Consider the following 27,011-nt stretch of genomic DNA (forward strand, 5'->3'; position numbering starts at 1 on the left):
AGAGGTAGCCACGCTAGTCTTTATCTTTGAGAACAACAAGAAGTCCTGTGGCACCTCATACACTAACAGATATTTTGGAGCATAAGCTTTCATGGGCAAAGACCCGCTTCATCAGATGCTGGAACAATGAGGATAATTTGTGCTCTGTCTGAATTTTCCTGAGGACCGGGGCAATTGGGAGAATAGATGGGAGTGCATACAGGAGGTTAGTATGCCAGGAGAGAAGAAAGGCATCTCCTAGAGACTTGTGCCTGTTGCCCGCTCTGGAACAGTGACAAGTAACAAATGCATTTGGTGTTCTCTTGCATTGCAAACAGGTCTGTTGATGGTTGGGCCCACATTCGGAAGAGCTGTTTGGCCACCTTGTGGCGGAGCTCACACTCGTGCTCCAGAGAAGTGGCAACTTAAAGCGTCTGCCAGGGAGGTATTCATACCCAGCAGATATGACACCATGAGGACAATGTTGAGGCTGATACACCAATTCCAAAGTTTTATGGCCTCTGCACAAAGGGACTGTAATCTGGCCCCTCCTTGACAATTTATGTAGAACATCGTTGTGGTGTTGTCTGTAAGGATGTGGATGGTCCTGTTTCGAATGTGATGTAGGACATGTTTGCAAGCACTGGAGACAGTGCATGTTTGAGGAGGTTGATAAGCAGACTCTGCTCCTCTGCAGATCATCGGCCTTGTGCAGGATGCTGTTGGTAATGCACTCCCCAGCCAAGAAGTGAAGCATCTGTTGTAATTTGGCAGGATGGTTGGTTGTGATGGAATGGAACACCTATCAGAGTGTTCCATTCTTGAGTGCACTATCGCAAAGGGTCTTTCTTTAATGAAAATATATGTTGAATCTAGCAGAATATGGAAATAAATGGATTTCATTAAATTGACTAGCTCTTGGTGGTGACCGGTCTCTTTACAGATCAGCTTGACAGTAGTGAGGTGACCTGTAGTATCACTGTTGTTTCTCCATGCTACATCTGTGAAACTCAGAGTTCGGGGATGTAGTGAATCATCCCCTCAGTTCTTGGATTACAGGGCTAGGGCTATTGTCAGCAGGAAACATTTGTTTTAGCCCTAGCCCCTCTCAGTGTTGTGGGTGAGCACTGCTGCTGTTAGAGTTCTCAGTAACAGTTCTCTCGGTGCCAAGAGAGAATGGGGCACCATGCATCGATCAGGAACTAGTGCTAGCAGAATCTCAGAACTGGCACCGTGGGGTTTGAAGCTGGCTTGGAAGCATGGCTCATTGATTTTGAGGAGGTTAACACTGAGGGCTTGGTCTTGGACTGAATGCCCAATGTGCCCAGTTTGTCCCCCATGTTGATCCTTGATCCAGGCACAGGGGGATTGATTTGAAATAGACTGAGTCCCTATTGGCCATGGATGAATGTCCCTGACAGAAGGGAAACTTCCCACTGGTGATGGCTCCACTTGAGGCTGAAGTGCCTTGTCAATCAGGAGCATTTTACATCTGAGCTCCCTTTCCTTACTCACTCTGGCTGTTAAACTTTTACAGTCAGAGCAACAAATAGGATGAATGCAGAAGGTCACCAATGAGGAATTATACAGGAGGATACAGCCTAAAGAGAACCTACTCCAGAAGGTTATACAACAGAAGTTACAGCTATTCGGGCATATTTGCGAATTGAATGACAAACAAACAATCGAGACCCTGGTATTCGGCATACTGGACTGTTCAAATAGGAGAGGCAGACACCGCAGAGAATGAGTAGATGATATTGTAGATTGGTGCAGGGCTAGTCTACAGAAGCTAAGCCACTCTGCACTGGAAGGGAAAGATGGAAGGAAATAACAAGAGAGGCAGACACCAACAGGCGCAGAGCCCATGGTTACTGATGATGATGATAAACCTTGGAGGATGCGTGACTCCCTGAGACAATAGACACATTCCGAGTGTCCATCAGAAGCTAGCACGGAGTCCTGGCACTTGGGGCATTTTTTGAAGCTTCCTGAAGACATCTTATCAGTTGGAGGTTGATCTTTTGTTTCTGCTGTGTTTTAATTGTTGATAAGCTGGTAGGGGTTTTTTTGTTCTTTGAGAAGCTGGCCTGTTAGGAAACTGAATAGCATGAACTGAAACTGATGAAAGGTGGAAAAGTCCCCTTTCTTCATCAACTACTACTACTACTACTACTTCTTCTTCTTTTTAAAACAAAAAAGCAGTCAAGTAGCACTTCAAAGAGTAACAAAATAATTTATTAGGTGAGCTTTGGTGGGACAGACCTACTTCTTCAGAGCATACCCATACCAGAACAGACTCAATATTTAAGGCACTGAGAACCAAAAATAGTAATCAAGGTTGACAAAACAGAAAAGAATTATCCAGGTGAGCAAATCAGAGAGTACAGGGGCAGAAGGCTGGGGGGAGGGAGTCAAGAATTAGATTAAACCAAGTATGCAAAACAGTTTTTTAAAACTATAGTGGAGTAAATTTTATATATATATATATATACATACATACATACACACACACACACACACACACACACACAGGCACACACAGGCACGAAGAATTAACTATGAACAAGAAAAAGAACAAGGTAGAAGCTAACTAACTAAGACTAATTCTGTCTACAGGTTGAGTTGAGAGGAGAGCCATTACTCTGGGCACAGCCGGGGACAGCAAAGCAGCAACTGAGGAGAGCGGGGCCGCTCGTGCTGCCCTGGTGGCACAAATGGCATGTGCCAGGGTGGTGCGAGAGCAGCCCCACTGAGGACTGCTATGAAAGATCTCCGTGATATGATGCTAGGTGAGCCCAACACCTACCCTGGAGCACCCATGGGGAAGGCACTTGAAGAATAAAAGGTATCCAGTGCTGTAAGCTCTGATTTTTTTCCCCCACTCTTGAAGCAGAAACTGCCCTCCCTTCCCCCCACCACAAGCCCCAGGAATTCTGAAAGGCAGACAGTGCTGCATGCTTTTTTTCCCCCATTCTTCCTTAGGGAGCAGAAACTGCTCCACCCACCTCACCCCTCACCCGCAAGCCCTGGACAGGACAGATCGCCCGAGACAGCTCTCACTCCAACACCCCTGACCCCTGTCTGAACCCCCCCCAGCCCAAAGCCCTGTCCTCACTGCTCCACCCTCAGGCCTCACCACACAAAAGCCTTCTGCCCTTACCTTCTATTCCATGCCCATACTGCAAGCACCCTTCACCCCCTGCTCTGACCACCTAACTCTCCCAGTCCCCTTTTCTCACTCTATACCACCTATATCCTACAACCAGCCATCCCACACTATTTATTCTAGCAAGACAGAAAGACTGCAAATGTTGCCTACCAGAAAGGTCGATGGGATCTTTATCAGAGAGGTAGGCGAGTTAGTCTGTATCTTCAAAAACAAATAGAAGTCCGTGGCACCTTATAGGCTCACAGATAATAAGGTTAAATGCAGTGCCTTGCATGGTGACAAGTATCAGAGAGGTAGCCAAGTTAGTCTGCATCTTCAAATATGTTACCTGTTAGTCTATAAGGTGCCATACGACTTCTTGTTGTTTATGTTGATCTTCGAATTACTTGCGACTTTTATTAACGTAAACGTCTTTGTTCCTCATTTTCCAAAAATACAACCATTTGCATGAACCATATATAGTTTTTTTGTTTTCCAAACAGAAAAATAAATCTTACTTCACTTAAATATCTGATAAATACCGGATCAATTTGCTAACATGCAGTATTTACTAAGCAGAGTAGAACATCTTTATTTCAACTGTCTAAGCCCATAGAAGACAAAATTTACTTCTTGAACAAAGACATTCAGAATTCCTGGACTCTTTAGTAAACAGTAATTGTTATATCAAGATCTAACAACATAAAAAAGTACCAAGATTAAATGTCTTTGAGCTGTGATTAATCAGTAAAACCTAAGCATTTTTCAAATGCTGGCTATGGCTTTAAGCCACATTATTGTGCTTGTCTACACTTGCCAGCACATGTTAAAAAACATTATGCCAGAAAGAACATTTTAAAAACTTCTTAGTTGCTTCCCCTTCCCCCACAGATGGAAAAATTTGTAAGGTTTATCTATACTTATAATAAAATATATTCTGTTCCAATTTTTTCAAAAACCTACCTGTGCATGAAATAAAGCTAATCCTTTAGCAGTATGCATAGGAATCAACACCTTCATAAGAAACTGTTTATGTTCTGCTTTCAAAGGCAGTGCAAAACCATTAATAATGCTGAAAAACATGAATAAGCACAATTATTTTATCTTAAAAGCCAGGGGAACATTCTTTTTCTAGGTTGAATAAAAAACTATTGTACTCAAAGCTGACATTTTCTAGATACTTTACAAAATGCAGCTATTACCTGAGAGATTGGGAGGTGGGCAAGAAGCCCATTCTCAGCAGGTATACAGCTGTACCTCAGTTATCAGTTTCTGTAGTACATAAGTTCTGTTCTTTTGTGATCCCTGGTGATAATCTAAAGCAAAGTTTCTAAGATTTTTCCATCTTAGAATCAGGGTGGTACAAAAAAAATTCTCTCTAACCTTCACCAAAGTATCTCACAGTGGAACTTAGCAAGGCCCATTAGCCATACATCATCTTAGTAAAACTGACACACTGTCCAGTCACGATAATTGTAAGGCAACCTTGACAGAGAAGAGACGTGTCCTATTTTACTACTAACATATAAATAAAGGCAGTGGCGGGTGTTAAATCAGCAAAACTGCCAAAAAGTGTTTACATTGATTGACTTTTACTGACAGTTGTGTTGCTAAGATCTGTGTAGTGTAGACATTGCCTAATTAACATGGCAGAGAAGGAAAAACCTGTTAAACATCACCTTCGGTTTAGGAGTAAAAGTTAACACTACCCGCCTGAGATACATAACTGGTCTTTTAGCAAAGTCAAGACTGAGAAATGTCATTGTTTCTAACAAAGCATAGGGAAAACATCCCCTCTTTAAGGGAAAAAGCTACCTTTCATGCTTTTCATACATCACACCAAAGCCAAAAAGAGAAGAAGCCAATTTAAAAAAAAAATCGTTTGTGGATCATGTAACATTTACACAGGGAAAGCACACTATTCTAATTTTATATTTGCATAGCGGCATGGAAATAAAACAATATATCATCATGTCTTAAGCGTCATAACCAGTCTTTTTTGCCATCTCCAAAATAATTGGATAGAAACAAAAAATAATGCTAAATTGTTCATTTCATATTATCAAACAAAATGTACCTTCCCAATATCTCAAGTAGTTCAGCAACACCATTGAAATGTTCTGTTTCATATATAAACCTGTAAAAATAATAATCAAAACACTAATAAAATGAATGTAAGGGGATAAGAGGAATTTCACTTTTAAAATATATTTGATAAATAATTTGTATTTTCGTTCTATTTTTGCTTTCCTTCAAAGTTAAAAAGTCAGTTAGGTCTTTTTTTCCTGCACAGACATACCCCAAACACAAAACTAGGAAGAAGTAAGCCATCCAATGTAACTTGAATCCTTCTATTGTGGGAAACAGTAGCAGTGAAGTCAGGATGAACTATGTAAACACCTACCCAGGATCTGTACTGCGTAATATCCACACTGAAACCAGCAACAGCATTGACATCACTAATTTTATTACCTGCTTCTAGCGGGATTCAAGCTAGTACAGGTGGGCTAACCAACGTATAGTTTCTGCTGTGCAGATCTATGGTTAGAGTTCATTCTTCCTTCATATTAAGCTAAATCACTTGGCGTGTCAACACTAGGAACTAACTTCGACGTTATGCACTACATCGGAGGTAGCCAGCAGAGAGAGTCTACACATTTTTCCTTACTTTGAAGTTAACTTCAAAGCCCTTACTCCATTCCCGGGAATGGAATAGTGCCCTACTTCAAAATTTATCTTCGAAGTAGGATGTTTCGAAGTAGGATGTGTGTAGATGCTCTACTTCGAAGTTGCTTACTTCAAAAGTTCTACTGCGAAGTAAGCAACTTCAAAGTTATTTTTGTAATGTGGGCACAGCCTTACAGAGTGAATTAAACTTGTTGAAGTACAGTAAAATCTCTGTTTATCTGCCACCCCTAGGAAACTGGGGATGCCAGATAATAAAATGTGCTGGATGGTAGAGCAGGGCTAGTTAACACAATGTACTGGTTATCTGGGTGCTGGACAACCAAGCTTTTACTGTAAATATATTAGAAATTTGCACCAGTGTAAATAAAATTTAAAATGGTACAACTAGTACAAAATTTCAAACATAATCAAGCCCTAAACTAATGGCCTGATCTTGCAAGTTCTGAGCTTTCTCAATTCTCATTCATAAACCTCTTACAGATGGAGTTGATGTAACAGACAACCTAAATTCCCTGTTAGCTAGACAACACATGCAATGACAATTCTTCTGACTGGTTCAAGTACCACCATTAAAAGGAGAACCTCATTAAACAGGAAAATATTTATCATGTAGGCTATATAAAGAACTACAGTAATAAAGTACCTGAGGAAAATGTTGTTAATTTGTTTTCTGATGAATGCCCTTAACCCAAGGAATTTTCCATAAATTCGATGAAGGACAGTCTTTAGGAAATCACGCTCTCGCGGGTCTTCACTATCAAAAAGCTCCAACAACTTTAAAAAAAAAAAAAAAGATATTACTTATAAAAAAGAATTACTGTCAGTTAATTCTACGTATTATTAGACGCAAACACAATTCTGTTAAAATATTCAACATTAAATGTATATAACATTAACTCATAGTTCAGAAGCTTTATTTCCTGCCCATAAGCACAGTTTTATCCATCAAACATTTAAAAAGCAGTATACTTTATAGCTTCAAAAGTTTGCAAACAATTTTTAAATTGCAAAATCAAATCAGTATCTTAGCTGTATGTATAACTAATGGGAGATGTATGAAGAATAAGCAGAAAGAATGAAGTGCTAGAAAATAAATACAATCATGACAATTGGTATTTGGGGGATAATATGCATGACTGGAATATTGGAATAGTAGGATATAACTTGCTTAGGAAGGACAGGCAAGTGAAAAATTGAGGAAGTGTTGCCATACATATTAAAAATGTATACACTTGGACTAAAATTGAAATGGAAATAGAACAGATGTGTTGAGAGTCTCCCGGTACAAATAAAGGGGTGAAAAACCACCAAGCATAATGCTATGGCAGAGGTCTAACTACAGACCATCTAACCAGGAAGGTTTTTTTTTTGTTTGTTTGTTTGGGTTTGGTTTTGTTTCTAAAATTAAATGCTAATAAAACTAATACTAATAGTAGCACTATAACCTTGTTCCTCTTTTTCCAAGCCTTATTGTGGGAAAATGCATACAGGGTGGAGGGAACATGTACATGTTTACTCTTTAAAGTATGAAGATGTTGTCATTTTCTCTCCTACAAGCTCCGAGGACCTCTGCTCATGAAGTAGATTTACCTGGTGTCAGCCTGCCAAGTGGTCAGAAAAAATGGCTTTGGGAGGTTCTGAAGCACTGAGCTCATTGTGCAGCAGTTGAGAAACCTTTTGCCCCAACAGACATTTACGGAAACAAAGACAAAGCTCTTCATGTCTTTTCTCCTTTCATTTAGTTTAGTACGGTCTTATCACAACTAGACCCATGTCTCACTGTACTGATGTTCCACTCAGTTTGTTTTTAATATAGGTGGACACCAAACTAAAACTCCAGATTTGAACTATATTGGACCTTGTGATATTCAAGAGTAGCCTTTAATTTTGAAGCTTGGCACCATCTCATTTTGCAGCTTGTATGCTGGAGAGTTAGCTTGTAAAAAAACTTTAGTGGCTAGGGCACTGCACTCCTCTTCTCTGTGCCTTTTGCAAATGATAGCATGGGGCTAAAGCTACAGGTCTTCTGCGGCTTTAAGATCTACAGGTGAAACATAAGCAGCGTTACCTGGGTGCTGCTTTTTGAAATGTTAATATAGGCATCCGAATGTCCATAGAGTGAGTTCAGAAGGGACCATTGTGATGACGGTTGAGTGATCACCCTTGACAACCGTAGATTCTTATGTGCCTCAGGTTCTCTTGGTGCCTTATGCCCAGCCTCATCAGGGATTATCCTGCTTAGCAGAACTATTACTCTTCTCCTCCTTGAACCATTCCCACCTGATTGCCCTGTGTGAAATATGCTGAGGGTTCAGTCCACTTCCTTGTGGGCAGGTACTCATTTTACAAAACTAAACTCGTCTTTCTTTTGCAATGCTGTTTCCTCCATTCATGGATTCTAAAGCCAGAAGGGACTGATCTCTCGCACAATGCTGGCTACAGAACCTCACCCAGGAATCTAAGCCTCAAAACACTAACAGATGTGCTCTAACAGAAAAGGCCTGGTACCTATCAGACATGACTCACTGAAATTTGATCAAAGTGAGCACTAACCAGTATCTACATTCCCCCTATGATTTGTGGCCACACGGTCCTGCAGCTTCCCATTAAACCCTGTACAGAGGGCTCAGGAGGCAGTGGGGAGAGCTCTCTCCCCAAATCCTGAAGCTGCTAGAAATGGTGAGGGGCACTGGCCCCTCTCCTCCAAATTAAAAAATGTCTCTAGTGATTATTATTTATGGGCCCCGCTGATTCCTGAGAGTTCCACCAGCCTCCCTCCAGTGCCCCACAGCCCATGGCCCCCTCCCTGTATCTCTGTTCCCCACTCCTGCCTCCTTCTGCATCTCTGCCCCATGGGCCAGGAGTTGCCAGTGTCTCTCCCACCATCCCCCTCCCTTCCAGTTGTCTCATGCCCAGCCAGGCTGTGCCTGCTCCAATATTCTCCTTCCAGCCTGTCACAGCCCTGCCTTCCCACCCCTCTTGCTTCCTTTTATTTTCTCAAGTCCCAGCTCTGTTCCCCCAAACCCCAGAATTCTCCCCCTGCTCCTGATTCCTGTAAGTTCTATCAGCCTCCCCACAGTGCCCCAGCTCCCTACCCCCCAGCTCCCTGGTCCCCGCCCCCAGCCCTCTAGTTCTCTGAGCCCCAGCCACCTTCCTGCCCCGCAATGGCTCCATCCCCTGCCTGGGCACTTCAGGGCACTCGGGAAGGGCTCTCCCTTGTCAGCACTGTCTGCTCACAGCCCATGGAGAGCAGCTGCAGCTCAGCCCAGGCTCCTGATCCACATGGAAGTGGCAGTAGTATGAGATTGGGAAGCCCCAGTTGTCCCTTCTCATCCTCAGAGCAGGGATTAAACCCAGTAGCTCTCAAAAGCTGCCCGCCCAAGCCGGGCAGGGGCCAGTACAGACAATCTGGAGAGAAAGGGGAGGGGGGCCTTGCAAAGTACCAGAGCTGTGGCCAATAGTGCTGCACCTAGGGCGAATGCCCCACTTGCTCCACCATTGTTACTCCGTGCCAGCAGGGGAGATACAGCAGAACTTAAAAGTGCTGCTCACTCTCGCTGATCACTGCCAATTTCACTCACATTGCCTACAAGTGATGACTAGGATGACAGTGGAAAGATCTTAAAAATAACAGAAGGCCTCTTTAATGCACGTCCCTTCTATTATTATTTTCATCAATAATAATTTTTCTCGCTTTTATCCTTCTTTTAACAGCTCATACTTGTTACAGAGATTGTGAGCTCTTTCCTATGTCTGCAAAGCGCATTCACACCTGTAGTGATGAATTAATCATATTCTGTTACAGGAGTTGGTGGTGAAAGCAGACCAACTATTCTAGCAGATGTCTGGAAAAATAACACAGCAGGGCACAGATTACCAACATGTCTTTATTCACAGGCAGAGAGGGGAAAGGCACTTTGGATCCTATTATTGAGTAGACATCGTGAGGAGCACGGTTGTTCTCATGAAAAATTGGATCCTAGTTCCTGTGAAAGCAGCTAGCTCTGCAACAGATTAAACTTTGGGAAGAAAACCTATTTTATAGCTCAGAAAGGTAAATATGCAGTATGACCCCAGTTATTCATTTTATTTCGTTATGTTCTCTAATTATGTTTCTTTCACTCTCTCTTGTTCCTAGCAGAATCTCTCCCCTTCCTTAAATAAATCTTCTGCGTATAGTAAATACTATACATTATGTAGGAACCATGCCTTAAGATTAAACTAGTAAACTGGGGTACTTTGATGCAGAGGATCTGGAGTTTGTGTGACTACTCAGTGTCAGGGGATAGATATTATAAAAGGAATGTTTCAAAAGGGACATGGCCACTGGGATGCATCTGTTAATAGACAAAGCAAAGACAAAGCTTGCAGAATCCAGAAGAGAGCGTTTGAGGGGTTGAAAGGCTGATAGTGTTAATAAAATGGCAACCAAGTGGACACCGGCAAACTGCACTCATGCTAGGGTTAACAAGTAACTCTCAGCCTTCAGTGCCCTGAGAATCAAACAAGTTTAACTCATGTAGTGAGAGTAAAGAAGTCATTACAACAGATAATCCTCAGTACTGTGCTATTTTCATAGGAAAACATTAAAATACGCATCCGTAAGAAACTTGAGTTTTGTTCCACAAATTGAAGCTATTGTATATTATATTTTTCTTAAAACTCAATATCATCTTTATGTTTTCTGTTTCTGAATTTCCAGACTACTTGTAGTCCAGGTAGATGTTCCTCTACTAGTATAATAGTTGGCAAACAAAGGATTCTTATGTCATTTAAATAAAACTGGGTATTTCATGACCTACAGGTAAAACATGTGCATTATTTAGATATTCAGCTACACAACACAAAACAAGAGCATCACTTTCAGTTAAGAGTTATCTGAGTGTTAAATACCAATAATATAAACTCACCTGCTGTACAAATTTCTGATCAATGTATCGCTTTGCAATACTAGGCTGGAAATCTGGGCTCTCCAAAAATCTCAGGAAAAATTCATACACCAGCTACAACATTAAAATGTAAACATTGAAGTTACTACTACTGTTTAATGAGCTAGTAAAGGGTTCATCTACCAAATACATTATTTCTAATAATTTTAAATGGGAAACTAGGTTATTGAAAATATGTTCATGTCAAGTACAATTCAAAGAGTATATAACTTAAGGTGAAGACAAATATGAATACAATCAGACCTATTCACACCCTTACAAAATTTCCTTTTTCAAAATTCACTTTTTAAAGTTTGCTCCCCAAAGTTAGATAAACTAATTTTGTTTAAAATCTGTGTTTTTAAAAAAAGGCAGAAATGCACTAAACTTTAATCCTTACTATTACTTAGGCTTCTGTATACTTTACACTCCATCCAAACAGCAGAGTCTTGTTGCAGACTTTAGACACAATACTATACAGCATATATTGAGTGTTACACCTAAAATATTCCAAGTGCTAGTACCCCTCCCATGTGCCTTGGCAGTTCCATAGGAAAGAAGGGCCTAAGTGAAGCTGAAGACTTGTAACAGACCAGAGAAGTATGGATGGGTCAGAGCTCATGCCTCACTCCTGAGATGCTGAGCAGCTCAAATGTAGAAAATGGCACACTTCAAGTCATAGTAAAAGGCAAGGGAAATTAAGAGGGAACTACAATTTAAGGCTTCTTCTATACTATGAGATAAAAATCGACAAATTCAATTTTTAACCTCGTCCTTATCAATTTGAATGTAAGTGTCCTCAGATGTTCTGGAAATTCTAGCCACCATTTCTCCATGTCACATTACCACATCTCCATTGTCTTATCGGAGTTCAACTGTGCGAGCAATGCTTTGTTGGATGCTCATCCCACAGTGCCCTAGCCCTGTTGCATTCCGGGGGTTTTGTATCAGAGAGTTGGGGGGCGGGGAAAATTGCAGCAGTTACTTGTGGGTGTTTGATGTCACTATCCCAGAATGCAATGCACCCACTAACTGCATGAAAATAAACAGGAGATCATGCCATTTTCTCCAGCATAGTGGAAGTACAAGCATGGATCCTCGAATGCTTTGAGTCATTGCGCAGACTGTTACAGCAACTTCCCAGAACGTGGTGCACTTTTTCTTTTGACTATAAAGGGAGTGGGTTGAGAGGATGGTTGAGGGTGATGAAGATTTTGAAGAGAAAATTGCTCAACTGCAGGCCAAGAACTTAGAATTGCTAGCTACCCTGGATGCATTGCGGACGGTGGAGCAGTGGTTTTGGACTTGTGAAACCAGCACACACTGGTGGAACCACATAGGTTTGGAGTCCTGTGACGACCGGCAGTGGGTGCAGAACTTTCGCACGTGCAAGTCCACTTTTATGGCACTTTGAGATTTGCTGGCCCCCAGTGTGTAGCACAGCAATACAAGAATTAGGCCAGCTTTAACAGTACATAAGCAAGTGGCAATCACTCTGCCAAAGTACTCAATGCCCAACAGTTACCAGTGAGTGACAAATCAATTCAGGGTAGACAGATCTACAGTGGGGGCCATGGTGATACAGGTAGCCAAGGCAATCTGTCGGCATCTGCTGAGGAAGACTGTGACCCTGAGAAATGTGTGGGATGTAGAGGATGGTTTTGCTGCCCATGGGGTTTCCTAACTGTGGTGGGGCAATAGATGGCACACACATCCCCATCCTGATCCCAGACCACCTGGCCTCTGAGTATATAAATAGAAAGGGATACTTCTTGATGTTGTTGCAGGTGTTGGTAGATCACAAAGGTCATTTCACCGACATCAACATGAGATGGTCAGGGAAGGTTCACAATGTATGCATCTTAGGAAATTTTGGTCTGTACAGAGCTCCTGGATGATATTTTTTTCTCAGACTGGAAAAATCAAGACTGGCAATGTGGAGGTGCCTCTACTAATACTGGGTGACCCCACTTACCCTCTGCTTCCTTTCCTCATGAAGCCATACACAGGCACCATGGATCACAGCAAGGATAACTTCAAAGACTCAGCAAGTGCAGAATGGTGATGGAATGTGCCTTTGGCCATTTAAAAGCGAGGTTCAGGTGCCTATTTGCCCATTTGAACCTTTGTTCAACTAATGTCCCCACTATGATTACAGTATGTTGTATTTTGCATAACATTTGTAAATCCAAGTTTATCTGAAATAAATAGGATGAAATTCAACAAGGACAGATACCACTAGGAAGGAATAATCAGTTGCAGAAAAACTACAGGAGAGAATTGGGGGTTATAGTCTATCACATACTAAATATGAGTCAATGTAATACTGTTGTAAAAAAGGTAAACAATCTTCAATGTGCAGAAGTGTTGTTACAAACCAAGTATGAGAATTTCTTCCACCTTACTCAGCACTGCTAAGGCCTCCACTGGAGTACTGAGTCAGTTTGTGGGCACCACATTTTTGAAAAGATTGTGGGCAAATTGGAGAAAGTCCAGAGGAGAGCAACAATAATGATTAAAGGTGTAGAAAACATGACCTACATTTTAAAAAGAGAAAAACATGCTTCGTCTGGAGAAGAGAACACTATGGAGTGAGGACATGGTAACAATTTCCAAGTACGCAAAAGATTGTTATAAAGAGAAGGTTGACAAGGAGGACAATTTATCTGCTGAGGTCAGGACAAGAAGTAGCTTAAATTGCATCAAGGGAGATTTAGGTTAGACTTAGGAGTTAGTGAAGATGAAAAAAAATAAAACAGGTGAGAAGAAACCAGTCTAAAGTCAGTGCATTGTACTATAAAAATTTACCACCGCTGTGAGGAGGAAACAGAGTTGTGGTGGTCGGTGATTCTCTTCTGAGGGGGACAGAGGCACCATCTGTCACCCTCCCATTTCATCTCGGGAGGTATGCTGCCTGCCGGGGGCCCCGTATCTGAGACATTATGGAGGTGGTGTTGAGGATTATCTGGCCCTCCGACTACTACGCCATGCTACTCATCCATGTGGGCACTAATGACACTGCAAGGTGTGACACTGAGCAGATCAAGAGTGACTACATGGCTCTGGGAGTACGGGTAAAGGAGTTTGGGGCACAGGTGGTACTCTTTAGTCCTTCCTGTCCAAGGTAGGGGCCCAGGCGGAGAGAGGTGCATCCTGGAAGTGAATGCCTGGCCGTGTAAATGGTGTCACCAGAAGGGCTTTGGCTTCCTTGACCACAGGATGCTATTCCAGGGAGGACTGCTAGGCAGAGAAGGCGTTCACCTTTTGAGGAGAGGGAAGACCCTATTTGCACACACCACTGGCTAACCTAGTGAGGAGGGCTTTAAACTAGGTTCAACGGGTACAGGGGAGCAAAGCCCACAGGTAACTAGAGAAGATGGATACATGGGAGATGGGTCGGAAATGGGAGGGAGCACGGACTATTATGGCAGAGAAAAAGGAGGGTCAGGGCAAAACTGGGAGGCAAGATCAAATCAGTATCTTAGATGCCTATATACAAATGCAAGAAGTATGGGTAGTAAGCAGGAAGAACTGGAAGTGCTAATAAATAAATACAACTATGACATTGTTGGCATCACAGAAACTTGGTGGGATAATACACATGATTGCAATGTTAGTATAGAAGGGTACAGCTTACTCAGGAAGCACAGACGGGAAAAAGGGAGGAGGTGTTGCCTTGTATATTAAAAATGTAAACACTTGGACTATGGTGGAGATGGACATAGGAAACGGACTTGTTGAGAGCCTCTGGATTAAGCCAAAAGTGGAGAAAAACAAGGGTGATGTCTTGCTAGGAGTCTACTACAGGCCACCTACCCAGATGGAAAAGGTGGATGAGGCTTTTTTAAACTAACAAAATCATCCAGGGCCCAGGATTTGGCAGTGATGGGGGACTTCAACTATCCAGATATATGTTGGGAAACTAACACAGCGACACACAGACTATCCAGTAAGTTCTTGGACTGCAGAAGGTTTTTTATTTCAGAAGGTTGTATGTTTTACATCAGAACCGGTTCTGTTCAATATTGTATGTTCAATGTTGAAAAACCTACCGGGGAAGCTGTCCTAGATTTGATTTTAAGAAATAGGGAGGAACTGATTGAAAATCTGAAAGTGGAAGGCAGCTAGGGTGAAAGTGATCATGAAACCACAGAGTTCACAATTTTAAGGAAGGGTAGAAGGGAAAACAGCAAAATAGAGACAATGGATTTCAGGAAGGTGGATTTTGGCAAACCCAGAGAGCTAGTAGGTAAGGTCCCATGGGAAGCAAGACTGGGGGGAAAAACAATGGAGGAGAGTTGGCATTTTTTCAAAGGGGTATTATTAAAGGGCCCAAAAGCAAAGTATTCCTCTGTGTAGGAAAGATAGAAAATATGGCAAAAGACCGCTTTGGCTTAACCAGATCTTGCATGATCTCAAAATAAAAAAAGGAATCAGACAAAAAATGGAAACTAGGACAAATTACAAAGGGTGAGTATAGGTAAACAACACAGGAATGCAGGGGCAAGATCAGAAAGGCAAAATGAGCTCAAATTACCTACAGGCACAAAGAGAAACACGACGACTTTTTATAAATACATTAAAAGCAAGAGGAAGACCAAGGATAGGTTAGGCCCATTGCTCAGTGAGGAGGGAAAAACAGTAACGGGAAACTTGGAAATGGCAGAGATGCTCAATGACTTTGTTTCGGTCTTCACTAAAGAAGTCTAAACAAGGAATGCCTAACAGTGAATGCTAGTGGGAAAGGGGTAGCTTTAGAAGATAAAATAAAAAAAGAACACGTTAAAAATCACTTAGGAAAGTTAGATGCCTGAAAGTCACCAGGGCCTGATGAAATGCATTCAAGAATATTAAAGGAGCTGATGGAGGAGGTATCGCAGCCATTAGCTATTATTTTTGGAAAATCATGGGAGACAGGAGAGATTCCAGAAGACTGGAAAAAGGCAAATATAGTGCTCATATATAAAAAGGGGAATAAAAACAACACAGGAAAACTACAGACAGATTAGTTGAACTTCTGTGCCAGGAAAGATAATGGAACAAGTAATTAAGGAAGTCATCTGCAAACACTTGGAAAGTAGTAAGCTGACAGGGAACGGCGAGTATGGATTTGCAAAGAACAAATCATGTCAAACCAATCTGGTACCTTTCTCTGATAGGATAACGAGTCTTGTGGATGAGGGAGAAGTGGTGGATGTGGTATACCTAGATTTTAGTAAGGCATTTGATACTGTCTTGCATGATATTCTTATCAATAACCTAGGCAAATACAATTTAGATGGGAATATTATAAGGTGGGTGCAAAACTAGCTAGATAACCGTACTCAGAAAGTAGTTGTTAATGGTTCTCAATCCTGCTGGAAAGCTATAACAAGTGGGGTTCTGCAGGGGTCTGTATTGGGACCGGTTCTGTTCAATATCTTCCTCAACGACTTAGATATCGGCATAGACAGTATGCTTATTAAGATAAGGAGGGGTTGCAACTGCTCTGGAGGATAGGGTCAAAATTCAAAATGATCTGGACAAATTGGAGAAATGATCTGAAGTAAACAGGATGAAGTTTAATAAAGACAAATGCAAAGTGCTCCACTTAGGAAGGAACAATCAGTTTCACACACACAGAATGGGAAGCGACTGCCTAGGAAGGAGTATGGCAGAAAGGGATTTAGGGGTTATAGTGGACCACAAGTTAAACATGAGTCAACACTGATGCTGAGGCAAAAAAAGCAAACATGATTGTGCGATGCATTTACAGGTGTGCTGTAAACAAGACACAAAGTCATTCTTCCAGTCTACTTTGCACTGGTTAGGCCTCAGTTGGTGTAGTGTGTCCAGTTCTGGGTGCTGCATTTCAAGAAAGATGTGGAGAAATTGGAAAGGGTCCAGAAAAGAGCAACAAGAATTCTCTAGACTTTGATCACATGACCTATGAAGAACGGCTGAAAGAACTGGGCTTCTTTAGTTTGGAAAAAAGAAGATTAAGGGTGGGGGGACGACACGATAGTGGTATTCAAGTATCTAAAAGGGTGTCATAAGGAGAAGGAAGAAGACTTATTCTTCTTGGCCTCTGAGGATAGCGCAAGAAGCAGCGGAGGGAGGTTTAGGTTGGACATCAGGAAAAAGTTCCTGTCAGGGTGGTCAAACATTGGAATAAATTGCCTGGAGAGGCTGTGGAATCTTCACCTCTAGAGATATTTCAGAACAGGTTAGATAAATGTCTATCAGGAATGGTCTAGACAGTACTTGGTCCTGCCATGAGGGCAGGGGGCTGGACTCGATCTCTCAAGATCTCTTCCAGTCCAAGCATTCTAGGATTCTATGACCGCATGGAGTGCAGAGGTTGACACCATGAGCAGGGCTTACTCACAGCTGTCTACAAGGCCATTCTCCAATAATGTAAAAGGATGTAAAGGGAGGGTCACTTTCCCAAAAATATTGGGCAGCTGTGTTATCAGCCCTCTCCACCCCCACGCAGGTCCCTGTACCACAAGTCCTCTGGGGACCTTGGCACAGCAGTGAGCAGCTGTCCCCCATGAGTCCCTGCAATGATTTGTGCACCCCACCCCACCCCGATACCAAAACAAAACAAAACAAAACAAAACAAAAAAAATCACACCCTGGTTGTCATCAAAAGAATAAATTTATGGGGGGAGGGGAAGAGGGTTAAGAGGAAGGGAAAAGAAGGTGTCAAAGGTGGTAGAAAAACCATGCCTTTTGTAGTGGCTCTTGGGAGTAGAGCACCAGACTGGCCTTGCCCTCCCACCCTGCGTTTGGGGACCGCAATGATGGGGGGTGGGAAGCTTGTATTCAGGGGAGTCCAGGCAGCAGGGAACGGAGCCCGCAGTGATCCATAGGGAGTCCCTCTGCAGCTCCAATATGGCATGCAAGACCCCTGTTTGGTTGCCCATTGCTGTAATGATCTTCACTGCATCCTCCCTCAAGTGCGCTGTTTGCTCTCTCCGGATCTCAAGGACAGTCTGTCGCCACTGTGCTATGTTCTTTTTACTCTCTCTGGTTTCTGTGTGAGCCCGCTCCAAGCGCTGCAGGATAAGTTCCTGCTTGGACCTTTTGCACTTCCTTGCCCTGTCTCCATATTGGGGATGCCTGCTGAAAAGTGAAGGTCAAAATGGAGATACAATTAACACAAAGCACTTACCCATGGAATGAGGGAGGGCTCTGTCTTACAATTAGTGAAACTTTCTTTTTGCAAGGCCACTTAAGGCTTCTTAAGGAAGACAAGGATTCAAACTGTGCATTGCACACCATCGCTTAACCACACCATTTGATTGTGGACATGGTAAGCTACTGTCTGCTTTAGAAGGGAATGGGTGCAAAGCAGGGGAAGCAGGCCAGTGTCCTGGAACAGGGAGCCAAGTTTTTTCAGCCATTCAGCAATCCTCCATGAGGAAAACATAGGTGTGCTGGACCAGGGTCCGTAGTGCCCGGCAGCCTCACTGCAGGAGGGAAGGTTCAATCCCAGCCGCGTGGGAAGGGATCCCTGCAAAGTGAAAGAAATGGTGGGAGGGAGAGAAGACTGAGTACCCTCCAGCTGCACGGAGAGGGGAAGACAGAGCGCTCACCAGCCATGTTGTGCAGCAATGCACTCCAGGGAAATGTGAAAAGGAAGGGAGAATTGCAAAAAAATCCAATGCAAATTCCTGTGCTTTTTTAGGTTGCCAAAGACATCACCACCCTCCTAAGAGTAACATAGCAAAAAACAAGAGAGGATTGTCCTGTGTAAGCAAAAGCCTGGAAAATCTGCCAGAAAGCTATCTGGTTGCCTAGCATGGCAAGGTGTGCTATCGTGGAAGCTGCTTTAAGTCAGGCCTGCCCAAAAACTTTGTGCAAAAAATACAAGGAGTACCTGGATGAGGCCTTCATGGAGACTTCCAAAAAGGGTAAGCACTCCATCCTCAGAAATATTAACAGGCTGTTCTGAGGGACACAGCTCCAAAGAAAGCCCACACCCTACACAGCTGCAACCTGCTTCTAGACTTTAGAAACGGAAAAAAAAAAAAAACCCCTCACCAGAACATCTGGGCCCCAGAGGCTCGTGAACCAGCATAGAGGTGATCTACATAGCAGGGGACTGGCTCCAGGTCTATTGTGAAGAGCTCCCTTCGGCCACTGCTGGTTGGCCCTCTCCTTCTCTCCATTGACCTCTTCATTTTGGACCCCAGCGACTCTTGGGTCACCCTGGACGCCGAAACAGGGCCTCCAGAAGTGTGGAAATTCAAAGTGAGCAATGTGTTTGGGTCGTCCCCCCACAAGAAACATGTGCAGCTATTCATAATAGCGGCAGGTCTTTGGGGATGACCTGGATCACTGGTTGGCTACCCGAACTTTGTGATATGCCTGCCAGAGTTTTTTCACCTTCACCCAGCATTACATAGAATACTGGGAGTAACCTCTGGTGATCATCCCATGCAACATCTTCTCAAATTGTTCCAGATTTCTCTTGGAGTCTCCAACTCTGCTCTCCACTGATTCATCTCCCCAAACTGCAATGAGATCCAGAACCTCCTGATGGCTCCATTCTGGAGCTTTCTTGAGACCCTGAGAACTAAGCAGACTACTACCCTGAGTGCTCATGATTGCAAGAGATGGCTACTGATGCAATGGCTACCGATGCAATGGACAAAAGAAAGTTTAGCTTCTGGGAGCCCCTTACATTTCCTGAGCCTTCTGGTGAGGAATTCAAATTAACGGGCTTCCTGTGAGTTACTTCTTGAGCACCTGGAGAGCAGAGGAGATGGAAGCAGCCATAAACAGCAGGTAACTGTGTAGCTTTGTGGGATACATATGAGACATTTCTGGAGGTTAATAAATTTGATGTTAAGACATGGTGCTTCCAAACTGGCCTTCATTTGGACTTTTAAATTTGAACTTGATGCTGCACCAGCCCATTTTGAAGATGTTATCGAAATTAGTGCTCCCTCAAACGAGCTAATGGTAGTTACAGTGATGTTGTACTATCAAGCTAACTGCCTTAAATTCGAATTTCTCTTGTAGTGTAGACATCGCCTCTCTTTCCTCTCCCAAACTATTAGATGCACAAGAGTGAGGCCTCTTTATACAACGAACTGGAGGTGGAAATGTGTTTTGTGCATTGGGTATGGCACATAAGTTTAGGCACAATGTCACTTGGAGAAGAGGCTTGGTTGTTAACAAAGACCATTTTAGCCCTGTTGTGCATACTAAAGCCCATACTACATGCTACTGTATGGTTACTATTGAACGGCTCTTAAAAGCTTATGAAGAGTAATACTTTTAGTCAGATATTGAAACTACAGCCTTTAGAACATCTGGTGATACATGTATGGAATCCTAGTGAAGGCTAGTTAAATCTTTTTGGAGAACCAACAATTAACTACAACTTCTAAATAAAGGTAGTAGAAAAATACCTGTAATGGACCATTATGTAATAATACATCTTAAAAGCATGTATTCCTGGATTTGTGTTTGTGATCATCAATTAAAGCATTTTGAATCTGTGCTCTTGATAGGCCCAAGGAAGGAAATTTGCAGTGAATAGCTGTTCTTTAAAATAGAGTGCTTTCAAATTGAAGAATCACTAACTGCTGGGAATATCAAATTATTTTGATTTTCTGTAATTGGAACCTTTTGGTTCTTTTAGAATAGCCTGAAAATCTGATTTCTTGTGATTCTGTACTTTTTCTGGTGCTCTGTGTGTCTGTGCACCCTTTCCCAGTCACATCTGGCTTCCTTCACCAATACAGCAGAGTTCTAGCACACAGTTGCAGTTTCTCTACCAGCAGACCTTTCAAATAGCTAAGTCTGGGGGGCTCTGGTGGGGGCGGGGGAGAAGCTTGAATTGGTCTTCCCCACCCCGCCCCCCGATAACTGGTCCCATGTTGTCATTTTATTGTGCCTGTATGCAGTTCTCCACAGAGCAATGGAGAAGGTAATGGTGTAGTAACTTACAGTGCCAGCCTCCTTGTGAACAACTGGCATCAAAGCACAACTGCAATATTCTATTGGCTTACTGAAGGACAAAAACTTCAGGCCACAAAAAACAGCCCTCTAGAATTTCTAGAGAATCATGTTCTCCAGAGGGTTTCCAAAGAGCTTCTGAAAGTCCAAGTTATCAGGCTGATTTGACCTAGAAACAACAAATGGTCAAACAACCTGGACATCAAAAGATTTTGTGGAGCCAGCAGTGTTACCTAAATTCTCTTCACGTGTTCAGGGCTCTCCACTGGCGTATATCAGTCTAATTTTGGAATGCTAAAATAACTTTCGCTTTGAAAAGCATACTCCTTGAAAACAATAGCAGTAACTTTGGTTTCAGAATTATATGTAGTAAATGAGAAAATAAGTAAAGCACCCACACTGACCACTGCTGAATTAGCAGAAGTTAGATATGAAGCAGGGTGTACCTGGCTGTAGTGCAAGGATACCCAAGTTTTCAGCTGTCAGGACAGTTAATTACAGAAAATATACACTTTTGTACAAAATTCTGAAGCAACAGAGACAATTCCTACCCTGAAGAGCTTACAGTTAACATGGACAAGGCAGCACAGGGGTGAGACAGGGTGCCTAGTCATTTTATCTTCTGAATGTGCACAATGATGTAGGTAGGAGCTCGGGGAAAAGCAAGAGGAGAAGAAGAGAGGTCATGGTGTGGTAAGAAAGTAAGGGGATATGGCAATGGAGAGGGAAGATGAGGTGGAGAGCAGCACAGGGCCAGGAGAAAGAAGATGGAGAAGAGTCCCTCGTACAGGTTTAGTTTTGTCTTTGCTGCATCAACTTCTTGGGTGTGCTTTTCTGTAGATGTGTGTATATGATTGAATTGATAGTTCTTTGTGGGAATCTCATGTTCTACCACTGCAATCCTACAGTACACTGAAAACTGTTTGCACCAGTTGTTGTATGTCCTGAAAGGCAAGTGGCCCAGTGGTTAAAGTTGTATTAAGTATGTCAATGTGTTTTAAAATGGGAGTTCTCTTAAATCTGGTATCCAAAAGAGAAAGCTTGGCTTGCACAAACTCCATTTCCAAGTCTCTCTGTAACATACGAAGTTCAAAACTCGAAACCACCCCATTTCAGCAAAACTGTGGCCTTGAGTGTCCACAGACACAGATGCCCACAGCTCACAGTGGCTGCATTTCTATGTTCCCAGCCAACCGGAACCGCAGGAAGCAGTGACCAGTTGCTTCGTGAAGCTCCCATTAGAATGGAATGGTGAACCGCAAACTCAATGTAAACAAAACTCTTGTGGCCCACCAAACAATTATCCTGACAAACTGCATCTAACTGTAATGGCACTGGAATCAGCAGGCCAGTCAAAATGTGTTGGAGGACCAAATGTGGCCCATGGGCTACAGTTTCAGAACCTTTGCCTCCCACTGAGGGGGCCTCTGCCTCTCATTGAGTGACAGTGTAAGCTGGTGTTATGACTCAGTACTACTACAGTCCAGCAGCGGACATCTGAACTTGGAAGAAGAGAAAGAAAAAGCCAAACTGCTTCTGTCACGGTGAAATGAACAATACTAACCAAAGAGTGGTATCCAACTCCTATGAATGAGCATATGTGGGAAAAATAATTAATCAATAATTAAAGTTGCCCGGCCAAAATTTGTTTATCAGGAAGAGTAGCTCAACGTAAGGGTCAAAAACTGACCATTTCAAATAGTATATGGGATTCAGACTCTTCAGCTTATTCCTCCTAAACAAATTCACAACATAGAAGATGTTACTTACCCAGTAACTTAGATTTTTTGAGATGTTTTGTTCCTATTCATATATCACTGTAGCTTGCATGCATGTCTGTGCACTCTTGATCAAGCCGATGTATACCGGCACCTCATGCTTCAAACCAAGAGACTATAAGCAGGCATGAACCCATCACCATTCAGTTACTTTTTGAAAATAGCGAAGAGGAAAGGTGAGTGGGAAGTGGAGCACTCCTAAAGACAAAATATCTTGCACTAAAGCAATTTGTAAGTAACTGCTTCATCTTCTGCAAGTATGCGTCCCTATGAATGCAATACTATAGGGCTCCCAAGAAGTAACTCAGCAAGAAGCTGGGTGCTGAGGAGGAAAGGCCAAGGAGGACTCTGTTACCCAAGTTAGTATGTCTGGAAACAGCTAAGACAATGTAATAATTGGCAAAAGTGTGAACAGAAGACTGAGTTGCAGACCTACATATTTCTGCTATGAGAACACTGTTCAGTACAGCCATAGATGTAAACTGAGCCTGAGTGGAGTGTGCTACCAACTTTGAAGGGCAAAATCCAGTAGACCCACAACTGGTTGAAATGCATCTTGGAACCCAGTTTGACAGTCTGCATAGAAAAAGGCTGCTCCTGAACAATCCGTGTAAACAATAATTCAGAGGCCCTGACTTCTAAATCCTGTCAAGGCAGAAAGTGAGAGCCCTTTTGAATAGAGGGTATGTACAGCAGTTTCATCTCTGGAGGCATGAGACTGTAGTTAGAATGCTGGTAAATTAATTTCTTGATTAATACGGTGTTCAAAGAAATCCCTGAGAAACAGTGAGGATGGAGACACAGCAAACCCACCATTTACCTTCAGTAGAGATAAAGTTCTTCAATGTGACCACCATGCTTCGTAATTTGTTTAGTCAATCAAACCTATGACCCAGTGCAATCATAGCTATTTCATGCAGGTAACAGTCAGTAAAAGACATTTTCCTTGCCCCCAGGGAGCTAATAATTATTAAGAGGAACCTTAGAATGAATGGTTACTGCTCAGGAAAATGTGTGTCTAACTTTGACTAAGCAGCCAAATACTGCCTTTAACAGGTTTGTAGGTAATATTCATAGCTGTATACTTATTATTTAAATAAAGTAGCACAATTATGGATTACCATTATACAGTCAAGAAGTGGTATCTGAAATTACCATTTGATATACAAGGGTGCACCAGGTAGCATAAATATCTGCTCCTTACTGAGTTTTTGCAAGAGGACACTTCTCATGCACCCCACCCGCCAAAACCAGGTTTTAAATACTAGAATACTTCATTATTGAAGCTAAATGCGAGGTCACTAAATGCAATCAAAACCCTGCTGACTACTTGGTTTGCTTGTTCAAATAACCATTCATATAAAAAATGGTATAACAAGTCAAACGTGATTAATAGATCACTGCTACAAAATCACGAGGTTGGTACAGGAGTGCAACAATGAAATAACTCATTAACTGTTATCCAATTACAATGACTGTATTGTAGGCATGGGGGTGGGAAGAAGAGGCAGATATCTGTTTTGCTCAAAAGAAAAATTAAGTCTGTTGCTCTTATTTCTTTACTGTCAAAAGAAAAACCAATTTATTTAAATACATGTGTACTTTAGTTAAACCTCACAAAAACGCATTATTAATGGTACACAAGGCAAAATGCTTGAAGACGATGGCTATATAGGAGAAGTTAAAATAATGCTATATTGTACAGGAAAAACATATTCCAGGTTTTCAGCTATCCTCCATATTGTAAAAATATAGGTCCCTGCTTTCAAAAAAAAATCAAAAAACATACCTAAATTCTTTCTGATGGGGGCTTGCATGTAACTAGGGCAGAAAGATGCATTCAAACTTATTCAAATAATAATCCAGCCCTTTCTAAAGTTAGATATGAGAATGATAAGGAAATACAATAAAAGGTCTTCAAAGAAACAACCAAAGGAATACATCACCATTCAATTTCTACATTTCAAGAATGGTTGAAAAAATAATCACATACCTGTATGTGAGGCCAGGAGGCTTCAAGAGTAGGTTCATCTTCTTCTGGATCAAAATCTGGATTATCACTTGGTGGAAGTGTTCTAAAAATATTAGAACTAATCTGCAAAGAAAAAAATTGGATTTGTATTGTTGCTCATCAGATTGCAGAAACCAAACTGAACAATGTTGCCTTTATCTGATATCAACACAACAACAACTATTTTACCATTTTCTTTTCTTTTCACGCCTGCATTATTATCAACCCAAATAATCAAATAACTTGAGTCAAGCCCCAGAAAATCATGAGACTAAAACCTGGATTAATTTTTTGTCTCTCTGTTTTCAGTTTTCTGGGCATTTGGGCTTGATTTTTAAATCATTGTACACAACCATGAGGACTAGAAATTTCTTTTAAATAAAAATTTTAAATTGTATATAAATTACACAATTTCAAGAACTAGAGCTTTAAGTCATGGGCGTCCAACCTTTCGGCTTTCCTGGGCCGCATTGAGTGAAGAGGAATTGTCTTGGGCCGCATATAAAATATATAATATAGTTAATGTACATAAATCACATAATCATGTTAAAAGTTTACGATCTTGTGGGGCCGCATTACTAGCTGTCCAGGGCCACATGCGGCCCGCGGGCTGGACACGCCTGCTTTAAGTAAAACATCTAACATACATAACATGGAATAAAAATTGTGAGCTAGCAGCAATACATTTGGGAATAAGAAAATTGAAGGAATTTGATTTTAAACCTTTAAAGTATTTAAAAAAAAAAAAAAAAAACTTAAAGATTACTCAGTACATGAGAAGTTTTCTTAGAGCTACTATACCAAGCCCAAATTTTCATGTTTGCATTCAGGATCGACAGTAGCATTCAACTGCAAGAGGCAGAACTAAACAAAAATGAGGAAGCTAAATAAGCAGAAACCACAAGAAACAGTCCCAACAGTGAAATGCCTGCATGCTGTATGCAAACTACGAGTGGGGTTCAAACCAGATGTAAATCCCAAAGTAAAAAAGATAAATGCCACCATGCCTAAACTCAGAGAAAAAGAGAAAGGCCGTGTCTCCACGAGCTCCCTACTTCGAAGGGAGCATGGTAAGTAGGGTGTTGGGAGATTATTAATGAAGTGTTGCGCTGCATATGCAGCACTTCATTAAGCTAACTCGCCCCCATGGCAACTTCGAAGTGTTAACATTTTGAGGAGTGAAGGGACTTCGAAGTTGCCCAAGTACTTCGAAGTACTGGCAGGTTAGTTGCGGCTACATGCAAGCCGGCACCTTGAAGTTTAACACTTTGAAGTTGCTACAGGGAAAAATTAGCTTAATGAAGTGCTGCATATGCAGCGCAGCACTTCATTAATAATCTCCCAACACCCTACTTACCATGCTCCCTTCGAAGTAGGGACCTAGCGTAGACACAGCCAGCGAGAGACAAAAAAAGACATCCTGTAAAAACTAGAAAAATACAAAGGAGATAGTCCTCAGTCTGGGAGAAAGACATTCACAATGGACTCGTTGTCCATTCCTGCTCCAGAACAAAACTGTCCCCGTTTTGAGTTGTGTTACTGCAAATATAGCTATCTCCAGATAAACTCACAAAGAGACGTCATTTACTGCAGCGTTCTTCAGTTACTACTTCTGCTGATCAAATAAAATCTCTGCTAATCTTCCAGTAGTATATATTTAACTTGTCTGCAAAGTGGAGATCTATAGGATAAGTTTGCTGTATTATGCACCATTCCCATGGACCTACTCTCTCTGTAACCTCATGCTACCTGTTATATAAAATACTGCTCTGATATTGATAGTTATCTGAAGCACTTTGCCATGTCATCTGGGGAGAAAGGACAAGAAATAATATATAGGCCTTCATTCTAGAACACTGATATGCACTCTTCTCCTCCCAGAAATTCCACTGACCACAAGTTATCAAATTCTTGAAATGAGTTCACCAGCCAAAATTGGAAGCAGATGACTGTGGCCAATGGAACCGGGGAGCTAATGCTGAAATGTCTTAAAAGAAGTTACATTCAAATCCAACATGATCTAGGAACACAAATATAAGTAACATCAATTTCATAAACATGCTGGCTGTATTTGTTATAATGTCTTGCTAGTCTGTGATACAAAAGCCCCATCTTTAGATGGGCATATGGAGATATACACACATCAAGGTCATAAGGCCCCTCAACTTGAGGAACATCACCGGTTCACATGAGTTCTTTTAAAGTTGGGGTGGAGAACCTTTTCCGGGTTGGGGGCCACTAAACCATAGACAAATCAGTCGGGGACCACACAAGTGAGGAAAAAACCCTTCACCTATGTGGGTCCCCAACTGTAGGGGAACATGGAGTATGGACAGGATGGAGGGTGAAGGGGCAGGCTGGAAATTGGGAGGCGTGGGTGGAAGAGAGGCTGCAAGAGTGGGCTGGAGATGGGTGATCCGAGACAGAGTGGAATGCAGGAATTGGCTGTGGGTGGGGGATCTAGACTGGAAGAAGGGTGCAGGAGGGTTTGGGAAGTGGAGTCTATGAGGGAGGGGGCAGAA

At 42.1% G+C, this 27,011-nt stretch overlaps 1 protein-coding gene across 1 annotated transcript in view; it reads right to left on the reverse strand.

Annotated features, from left to right (window-relative positions):
- Window positions 1-27,011, reverse strand: part of PPP2R5A (protein phosphatase 2 regulatory subunit B'alpha) — a 109,355-nt gene that overhangs the window by 33,223 nt on the left and 49,121 nt on the right. Inside the window, exons 3-7 of the mRNA XM_074990005.1 lie at window positions 24,472-24,573; window positions 10,729-10,821; window positions 6,462-6,592; window positions 5,208-5,267; window positions 4,094-4,202 (exon numbers count right to left, since the gene is read on the reverse strand). Coding sequence (XP_074846106.1) covers window positions 4,094-4,202; window positions 5,208-5,267; window positions 6,462-6,592; window positions 10,729-10,821; window positions 24,472-24,573 — 495 coding nt within the window. The remainder of the gene's footprint in view (window positions 1-4,093; window positions 4,203-5,207; window positions 5,268-6,461; window positions 6,593-10,728; window positions 10,822-24,471; window positions 24,574-27,011) is intronic.

This window comes from Carettochelys insculpta, chromosome 3, assembly GCF_033958435.1.
Source record: "Carettochelys insculpta isolate YL-2023 chromosome 3, ASM3395843v1, whole genome shotgun sequence".
Taxonomy (NCBI): Eukaryota; Metazoa; Chordata; order Testudines; family Carettochelyidae; genus Carettochelys; species Carettochelys insculpta.